Below are 9,892 nucleotides of genomic sequence, written 5' to 3' on the forward strand. Positions count from 1 at the left end.
AGTGCATAATCATGTCCAAGTGTTTTTTTTTTTTTTTTTTTCCATTGACGGTAAAGCATCTGCCTACAATACGGGAAACCCAGGTTCAATCCCTGGGTTGGGAAGATCTCCTGGAGAAGGAAATGGCAACGCACTCCAGTATTCTTGCCTGGAAAATCCCATGGATGGAGGAACATGGTAGGCTACAGTCCATGGGGTCGCGAAGAGTTGGACACGACTGAGCGATGTCACTTTCTTTCAGGAAAAGTTATACTTGAAATATAGAAGAGAATTCTAATGATATTTGAGAAACCATGTATTGTGAAATACATGTGAATTGTGGCTGTTTTAGTTTCTCAGATGGGATATAGTCCCTGGTACATATACCAGGTCTTTGCATGGACTGTGGTCTCTTTTCCAGGCTAATGCCTCTGTTCCCCCAGAACTCAGGTGTGTTGTTATTTTCTGAGAATCTTTCCTTGATCTCTCTTTGTCCGTTTTTCTTGTCATTTCTCATCATAGCATTGTGTACTTCTAATTCAGTGTTTATGACTACTGTGTTTATATATTCACTTGTATTCACAGTAAACCTCACCAAGACAAGAATTATATTCCTTCTTCCTTTCCCTTCCCCTTCTTAGCTCTTTGTGAAATGCTTGATATATAGTTAAGTTCTCAATAAATATTTAATGAGTCAAGAAAAGAATGAATAAATGAACATGTTCAAGAGACCTGAACATTTTCTATGACACAGATATTTATTAATTTAACCTAAAAATATAATTTGAAAGCGAGGGACAAATTTACATGCCATCTACACTTCTTTCTATGGTACCATTGTTGCAGTGTTGTAGGTCAGGAAGCAACAGTTAGAGCTGGACATGGAACAACAGACTGGATCCAAATAGGGAAAGGAGTAAGTCAAGGCTGTATATTGTCACTCTGCTTGTTTAACATATGCAGAGTACATCATGAGAAACACTGGGCTGGAGGAAGCACAAGCTGGAATCAAGATTGCTGGGAGAAATATCAATAACCTCAGATATGCAGATGACACCACCCTTATGGCAGAGAGTGAAGAAGAACTAAAGAGCCCCTTGATGAAAGTGAAAGAGGAGAGTGAAAAAGTTGGCTTAAAACTCAACATTCAGAAAATTAAGATCATGGCATCTGGTCCCATCACTTCATGGCAAATAGATGAGGAAACAGTGGAAACAGTGGCAGACTTTATTTCTTTGGGTTCCAAAATCACTGCAGATGGTGACTGCAGCCATGAAATTAAAAGACACTTACTCCTTGGAAGGAAAGTTATGACCCACCTAGACAGCATATTAGAAAGCAGAGACATTACTTTGCCAACAAAAGTCAGTCTAGTCAAAGCTATGGTTTTTCCAGTGGTCATGTACGGATGTGAGAGTTGGACTATAAAGAAAGCTGAGTGCCGAGGAATTGATGCTTTTGAACTGTGGCATTGGAGAAGACTCTTGAGAGTTCCTTGGACAGCAAGGAGATCCAAGCAGTCCATCCTAAAGGAAATCAGTCCTGAATATTCATTGGAAGGACTGATGTTGAAGCTAAAACTCCAATACTTTGGCCTCTTGATGCAAAGAGCTGACTCATTTGAAAAGACCCTGATGCTGGGAAAGATTGAAGGTGGGAGGAGAAGGGGACAACAGAGGATGAGATAGTTGGATGATATCACTGGCCCAAAGTACACGAGTTTGGGTAAACTCCAGGAGCTGGTGATGGACAGGGAGGCCTGGCATGCTGCAGTCCATGGGTGGCAAAGAGTCAGACACAACTGAGCAACTGAACTGAATTGATTGTTACAGTGAAAAGGAAAAAAAAAGAAGAATGAGTTTTTCTTTCGCTTTCCTGAGAACAAAGAAGATGTAGAGAATAGTAAGCAAACCTGAACATTCCTAGTTTTTTATGTTAACTGCTCCTGACACTGCACATTTGTAACTAAGTTTGCTTTTCTCCCTCCTGACTCTGAATGTCTGTCACTAAGTTTGCTTTTCTGCCCCCTAACTCTGCAGGAGCTACAACTCACATTTTTTCTTTTGACTCTATGCTAAATACATCCTGTCTCTGGTGTTTATCCTTACTACCCTTCCCCTTTGTAGTTACATATCAGAAAGTCGGCCTCAGAGCCATTGAACAGCCACACTCAATTACTGGGTTACTGATGTCAGTCTTTGAAACAAGGCAAGAGGAAGAAATCAAGATCCTAGCACCTTTGTTCCTCATCGCCTACTCCTGACTGAGAGCCTTTGAAAGAGGAGAGTGAAAAAGTTGGCTTAAAACTCAACATTCAGAAAATTAAGATCATGGCATCTGGTCCCATCACTTCATGGCAAATAGATGAGGAAACAGTGGCAGACTTTATTTCTTTGGGTTCCAAAATCACTGCAGATGGTGACTGCAGCCATGAAATTAAAAGACACTTACTCCTTGGAAGGAAAGTTATGACCAACCTAAACAGCATATTAAAAAGCAGAGACATTACTTTGCCAACAAAGATCCATCTAGTCAAGGCTATGGTTTTTTCAGTAGTCAGTATGGATGTGAGAGTTGGACTGTGAAGAAAGCTGAGTGCTGAAGAATTGATGATTTTGAACTGTGGGGAAGACACAGTTCTTGAGGTGTGAATCTACTGTGTACCCCTTTCCATTGGCTGAAAATAAAACTCACCTTTCGATTTTCTCCAAAAATAGAGAAAATCTGTCTCCGTATTTTTCATTTGTTTCGATAGGCAGATAAGGCCTATCGAATTTTGGTAGATTTTGGCCCTCAACATCACATTCTTGGCAGGTTCTGTGTCATCCATAGTACCCCCTTGCAACAGTCCATGTATCATGAAACCCCCGAGTACCTCCATCTGGAGACTTAATCTAACAGGAACCAGTCTGAACTGTGCACCTCCATGTCATCCTTCCCAGACTTGTGCTGCCTGCCTTCATGAATGGCCCTGTTTCTCTCCTCCTGGCCACACTTTGTTTGACTATTCATGATGACCTGCAAGATATCTTTGCTATTTCCATTTTTCTCCATTCTCACTGTACTACCTTTGTCCAGGTCACTAAAGTCATCGGCCATCACAGTCTCATCATTCTCTAGTACAATCTCCAGTGAATCTCTTTGCGATTTAGAGAATTTTCCTAAAAGGCATTTTAACCACAAAACTCCCATGTTTAAAATCTGTAGTTGGTGCACAGGCTTCTCACTGCAGTGGCTCCTCTTATTGGAGAGCACTGACTCTAGGGCAGCCTACGTTCCGTATTTGTGGCACATGGGCTCAGAAGTTGTGGCTTCTGGGCTCTGGAGCACATGCTCAATAGTTTTGGCACACAGTCTTGATTCCTCCATGGCAGGAGGGGATCTTCCCTGACCAAGAATCCAATCTGTGTCTCTTGCGTTGGCAGGTGGATTCTTTACCCCTGAGCCACTAAGGAAGCTCTTAAAAATAATTTCATATCAATATTCTTGCATTGTTTATTGGGTTCTTTGTTGTTGTTGCTGTCCAGTCTCTAAGTTGTGTCTGACTCTGTAATCTTATAGACTGCGGCATGTCAGTTTTCCCTGTCCTTCACTATCTCCTGGAATTTGCTCGAACTCATGGCCATTGTGTTGATGATGCCATCCAACCATCTCATCCTCTGTTGCCCTCTTTTCCTCTTGCCCTCAATCTTTCCCATGATCAGAGTCTTTTCCAATGAGTTGCCTTTTTTGCATCAGGTGGCCAAAGTATTGAAGATTCAGCTTCAACATCAGTCCTTCCAATCAATATTCAGGGTTGATTTCCTTTAGGATTGACTGGTTTGATCTTCTTGCTTTCCAAGTAACTCTCTAGAGAGTCTTCTCCAACACCATAGTTTGAAAGCATCAGCTCTTCGGTGCTCAGCTTTCTTTATGGTCCAACTTTGAGGCAAACTTTTGGTTTTACTCAGTTTCATAAAGGGAGTTGTGTGGTATATTGTTTGACTTCCTGAGGGCTGAAATATGGTTTAACTTTGCCTTCATGGGGGAATGATAATTTGCCTGAATAAAGTAATTTAGAATTATCTCATTACCTCAGAGTTCTGAAATATTTCCCCATAGCATCGCACATGAGGAGTCTGAAGCCTGTGACATTCTCTTCTTTTTAAATAGCCAGTATATGTCTGAAACTGTGAATTTTTTTTTTTTTTTTTGTCTTTGGAATTCAGGAACAATACTAGGATGAGACTGAGTGTGGATCTTTTTTCCACAATTATGATCACTATTCAGTAAACTTTATAGTAAAAGTAGACATTTTAGTTGGGTTTTGTTTTCTCTTCTCCAAAGAAATTTCTTCTCTGAACCTAAGTGTCTGGCAAATTTGTTTGGCATCAAGTGGGCACTAATTAAATGTCAGATGAGTGGCCAAACAGAGAAAAGATGTTTCAACTGCTCTCAGGCTGCTGTAGCAAATGTCAATGCAAGGAACTAAAATAGAGACCCAACTCAATAATTGATTCTCCCATGCATACTACAGTCCCTTAGAGTCACTTCCCTGCCTCCAATAAAGCTCTTCTCTTGACAACAACCACCAAAGGGGACACCAGTGCTCCCAGGCCATGCCCACCCTTCATACCCAGAGCCAAGCTTGCCAACCATCTGTAGATACACTCAACTCATTTGGGGTAAGGATGGGTTCCAAGGCCCCTGGATGCTTCCCACAGACCCACTCACGCAATGTGACTGGAAATCCACCTGCTTCCCAGCTCACCATTTCCAGATTAAACTCAGTCATAGACCCTTCAACAGTGACAACTAGTCTGACTGGGAAAACTGAGCAAAAGGGCCTTTTCTATAGATTATCTGACAACCTGTATTGTCACTGCTTCTTTTTCATTGTGGATTATGAATGAGGTTTGCCTGTAGACTAACAGCTACACTCAAAATGTCTAGTGTTTCTGGCAATAATTTTGAGCAGAGCAGAATGAAGGGACAGAAGGGGACTGAGATGACAGGTAGAACAGGCAGGACAAGTGAGAGGAGTGAGTGTTGATTCCAGAGGGAAAGCGGTTGGTTAGGAGAGAAAAACAGGGGAGACCAAGACGGAGGGGAAAGGTAGCCAAGTGGCATACAGGAGGAGGATACCACAGAAGGATGAGGGGCGAGGAGACTGCTGAAAAGGTCACTGGGCATCACTGATCACCTTCCAGCACTTCTTCTCATAGAGGAAGACATTGAGAAGCCGAGTATGGACTTGATTTCTCCAAGGCTAAAAGATGCTAAGTATTCCAGCCAAATCACAGACAGTAGACTTCAGAAGCCAGGAATGGATGCAGTAGAGGGGGTCAGGAGGGCATAGGCACAAGCAGAAGAAAATCAGGAAGCCAGCTAGTGGGAGAAGTGGAGGGGAAGTGATACTGTGTGGGAGGCCCGTGACTGCCAGAGGCTGTAGGGTTTCTCTAGCAGGGAAGTCGGCAGAGGCAGAGGTTTGCGTGTTGGTGCGCCAAGGGAAGTCAGATGAGAGAGCGAGAAGGTAGAGAGGGGAACCGTGTCTGAGTTCTGAGGGCAGCTTGGCTGTGCAGGCATCCTTCAACTAACAAAACTTCAATGCTGCTTCTGCTGCTTCTGCTGTTCAAAGGACTTCTTGGCCATGGCACAAGCACAGTGGGTAAGATGATCCCAAGTGGAAAGATACCCTTGGCTGGGCACTGCAGGGTGGAGAGGTTCTGGGGAGGACCCAGGGGAAGGGAGTAATGCACCTACAGGATACCCTTGGAGTCTGCGCACAAGGTTAGTTCCAAGCAAAGTATTCTTTGTCATAGTCTCAGTTAATCTGCCTGATTTTGGGGAGAGGATGCTGGCCCAGGGGCAGAGGCTATGGGAATACGTGCAACCTGTGTAACCATCTCCATGCATCCTCTCCTCTATGGGGCCAGCTTTCCCCATGCTTTCACTCCCTCTCTCAGGTCCTCAGGTTCCAGGACCCCATCATCTGGCTGCAGAAGAATCCCCCTCCTTCCGCGTGATCCAGATCTCCTCCTTTGCCAATCACAGCTGGACACACACCCAGGGCTCTGGCTGGCTGGGCGACCTGCAGACTCATGGCTGGGATAGTGTCTTGGCCACCATCCGCTTTCTGAGGCCCTGGTCCCAGGGTAACTTCAGCAAGGAGGAGCTGAAGAACATCCAGGCACTCTTGCAGCTGTACTTCCACAGTTTCCCACGGGAAGTGCAGGCCTATGCCAGTCAGTTTCAGTTTGAATGTGAGTTCCTTATTCCAAGATAATATTTGCCAGAAGGCTCTGACCATCTTTCAAAGGATAGATGGACGCTGACGTTGTTCCTTGTCTCTTCTTCCGCACTGTCCCTCTGCTGCACCCTTCACCACCACTCCCACTCTACTTCTCCCACCTCAGTACACATAGCTCTCACACCTCTGAAAATACCATCATGTTCTAGACCTCGAATAACTGTCTGTTCTTGATCTTCTGCCCAGCACCCTGGCCTCAGAGTCAGCCCTTCCCAACCAAGACTCTGCCCTCTTTTCTTCCGTGTTTACAAGGTTCTGCCTGTACCTCACCACTCTCCAGTCTGCTCTTCCAGGCTATGTCCTCTATTTCTCTAACAGCCTTCCGCCTAGCCCTTCCCCGCAATTATTTCAAAATACTTTTGTTATCTCAAAATTTTCTTTCCACAAACTTCCTCCCCTTTTCCTGTCCCAACTCTGGCCTTCCATGTGATCCCCCAGCAAGTTTTCTTTCCTTTAAATCTCTAGGTTCTTTACTTTCCTTCCCTGTAATTCTTTCCATATTGATTCTCTCTTCCTTATCTACCCACAGACCCCTTTGAGCTCCAGGTATCATTTGGATGTTTAATTCATACTGGGAAGGCTTTGGAAACCTTCTTAAATGGAGCATATCAAGGATTAGATTTCCTGAGTTTCCAAGAAAATTCCTGGAAGCCATCTCCAGGAGCAGGAAGTCGAGCTGAGAATGTCTGTAAGGTGCTCAACCACTACCGAGTTATTAAAGAAGTTGTGCAAAGGCTTCTCAGTGACACCTGCCCTCGGTTTCTGGCAGGAATCCTTAAAGCAGGGAAGTCAGAACTGGAAAGACAAGGTGAGCCCAACTCTTTCTCCCCTCCGATTCCTGGTGCTTCCACATCTGTATTTGAGTTTTCTACTCTTTATCAACCTTTTGAAACACATAATAAGAAGCTAGAGGGTGAGATGTTTGGATTTAGAATTATTTCCTAGAAAAGAGAAAGGAGTGATTACTCAAACTACTTAAGGAACCTTAAGTCACTAAGCTGTAGCCTAGGGTGCCCTCCTAAATTCTATTTCTCCTCCTCTTTCCTCTGTAGTGAAGCCACAGGCTTGGGTGTCCAAAGGCCCCAGTCCCGGGCCTGGCCGTCTTTTGTTGGTGTGCCATGTCTCTGGCTTTCATCCAAAGCCCGTATGGGTGATGTGGATGAGGGGCAAACAGAAGCACCCAGGGTCTCGGCGAGGTGATGACCTGCCCAATGCTGATGGGACCTGGTATCTCCGAGTAACCCTGGATGTGGCGGCTGGGGAGGCGGCTGGCCTGAGTTGCCGAGTGAAGCACAGTAGCCTAGGAGGCCAGGACATCGTCATCCACTGGGGTGAGTGAGAACTGGGGCTTGATGGGAGGTGATAGTCTTCTCATAGTAAAAACAGCTAATGAGTGAGGGACTTAGAAAAATGGCCAGAAATGCTATGCACAAGAGGATACAGGTGGGGGAATCCATGGAAAGAAGGGTGCAGCATGACAGCAGTTAGATTTTAAGAAAATGCAAGAAGAGGATTAGAAGTACTAGAGAGAAAAAAAAGAAGGACCCAGAGATTTGATGAAAGAGAGAAAAAGTGGACAGACCAGAGACACAGACTCAGGAGGAATTGAAATGAGGACTCTAGAAAAGGCAGAGTAAAACTCTGGGGAGGTCCTGTCACTGTGAAATGAGAAGCATTAACTGTGGTAGAAGAAAGAACATTTTATAGATTGATTTGCTTATTTTATCCTCACCTAGGTGGATACTCCTTCTTCTCAATATTGATCTGCTTAATTGTAATAGTTACCCTGGTCATGTTGGTTATAGTTGATTCATCATTTAAAAAGCAGAGGTGAGTCTTGTCTTGTTTTGTCTCTTCAGCTTCTTATCAGCTTATTCTTCTTTCCTCTGTGTTCTTTTTTCCTCCCTTTCTCCTTTCTCTGATTTCCCTTATCTGACCGAGATCTTCTTTTCCTCCCACAGCTCAAATCAGGATGTCTTCTCTATCTCCCACCCTGCCTTTCCCACAGGAGCCAAAACCAAAGACCCCAGGAATTTAGGACATCAGCTCTGCTTGGCACATGAATCATGGATCAAAAACAGACTCTTAAAGAAATGGAAAGCCAGACTAAATCAACTCTAGTGTCATTAGTTTTACCTTCCACATAAAATCCCTTTCTGGTTTTGTTTAAACATAATTCATAGCTCTAAACTAAGCATGATTTTGCTAAAGCGGTTTGTTCTGTCAGAGACCCGCACCCTTTTGGAAATCTGTTTTTTTCCCTCCCATCTTCCAAAATATCTTTTCTACTTCAGCCACATGTACACCAATTTAAATTTTAATTCAGATGCCTCTTTCTTAAGAACTTCCCTGGATCGTCCAGGGGAAAGCTCTTCTTTATACCCCAAATTGGACTGTTCTTCCTAAACACACTCATCTCTTCCTACTCCAAACAGTAATTTTAAAATTTTTGTGTTTTTCTCTCATTTGCTTGAAAGCAAGATTTATGTGTTTTTATTTGTGTCCATGATCAAAAGCCTCACCTAGTTCATGGCAGATTGTGGGCAGGTAACCTGTGCAGTTGTTGCCATCTCAAAATCATGTTCATTTTGAAGGAGGTCCTGCAGTTTCATTTTATACTGGCCTCACAAATTATGTAGCTGGTTTGTCCTGAAAGAGATCTTTCTCAATAAATACTGACTGAAATAAATGTATTGTCAAATAAATTGTCTTAATCCCTTTCCTCTTTGGCATCTCTGCATCATTTGGCTATGTTCTTATTAAAATTCTTTCTCTGTCTCCCATCAAAGGTGAAAGGGGCAGCTAAGTGTTTCAGACTTCGTAGCTGTCATGGTGTTCATGCATCTTCAGAGATATTTAAAGAAAATAATAACACATGAGATTTTCTCTTGTCAAAGAGATAGTGGGGTTGGGCTGACATTCCTACTTCTCTGAGATTGTGTATTACTATATGTGTCTTTGTGGATACACATATTCAGGGGATACATTCATATTTGGGGAAGTTAGGAAGAGAACAGGGAGACTAAGGATTATTTTTATGGACAAAGCCAAGCAAGGAAGGGATACATTGATCAGATGCCTTCCTAGTGACGTTTATTTTCTTCAGCATTTTGACTTATTGTTATTATTATTACATATACTTTATTGCCCCCTTAATTTTTAATGTGGATTTTAAAATTATCCAGCTGCTTTAATTGAGATTCATTTGATGAGCCTGTTGGAGGGCAGAAAGCTATTAAGGTGTAGTGTTCATACTGATGTCCAGTTGACATCGTCCCTCGGATGGAGTAATCGAGCAGATTGTATAGGTATTTTAGTGGGAACTTAATACTCGATATAGGGCATTCCCAAGTGTCCCTTGGGATCATTCACTTATCCAATCTGTACTCTTACACATGAACAGCATGTTGAGGTCCGTCCTTTCCGTATTGAGAGTTCGTCACCTTCTGAATGCAGAAGGTATACAGACAGCCTATCTAGAGGCAGCCACCAGATTTCAGAGAGGAAGGCAGAATTTTAACAGACTTTTGGAGCAATAAATAATGAGGTTCCATCCTCTGGTAGCAGGTCCTTCTCCATCAAAATGAAGATGCTCAGGTAGGAAACTTTCAGTATCTAACTATC

The 9,892-nt window shown here is 43.2% G+C and overlaps 1 protein-coding gene across 2 annotated transcripts; it reads left to right on the plus strand.

Annotated features, from left to right (window-relative positions):
- The first annotated feature begins 5,399 nt into the window (after positions 1-5,399).
- On the plus strand, positions 5,400-8,989 carry CD1E (CD1e molecule). 2 transcript variants are annotated; one of them, XM_043452488.1, is made up of 6 exons: positions 5,400-5,626; positions 5,925-6,221; positions 6,798-7,076; positions 7,321-7,599; positions 8,005-8,098; positions 8,230-8,989. In XM_043452488.1, exons 1-6 carry the CDS (start codon positions 5,566-5,568, stop codon positions 8,387-8,389), a joined length of 1,170 nt encoding a protein of 389 aa, XP_043308423.1. In that variant the 5' UTR covers positions 5,400-5,565; the 3' UTR covers positions 8,390-8,989. The 2 variants fall into 2 exon arrangements, with proteins under 2 accessions (XP_043308423.1, XP_043308414.1); XM_043452479.1 differs by having other exon boundaries at positions 5,438-5,626; positions 5,895-6,221.
- The last annotated feature ends 903 nt before the right edge of the window (positions 8,990-9,892 follow it).

The sequence above is a fragment of the Cervus canadensis genome, chromosome 2 (assembly GCF_019320065.1).
Source record: "Cervus canadensis isolate Bull #8, Minnesota chromosome 2, ASM1932006v1, whole genome shotgun sequence".
NCBI lineage: Eukaryota > Metazoa > Chordata > Mammalia > Artiodactyla > Cervidae > Cervus > Cervus canadensis.

Coding starts and splice junctions, on each gene's coding strand:
- CD1E (XM_043452479.1), top strand. CDS start 5,566: ATGCTGCTTCTGCTGCTTCTGCTGTTCAAAGGACTTCTTGGCCATGGC. Junction 6,222..6,797: donor CAGTCAGTTTCAGTTTGAAT/GTGAGTTCCTTA, acceptor ATCTACCCACAG/ACCCCTTTGAGCTCCAGGTA. Junction 7,600..8,004: donor GGACATCGTCATCCACTGGG/GTGAGTGAGAAC, acceptor ATCCTCACCTAG/GTGGATACTCCTTCTTCTCA.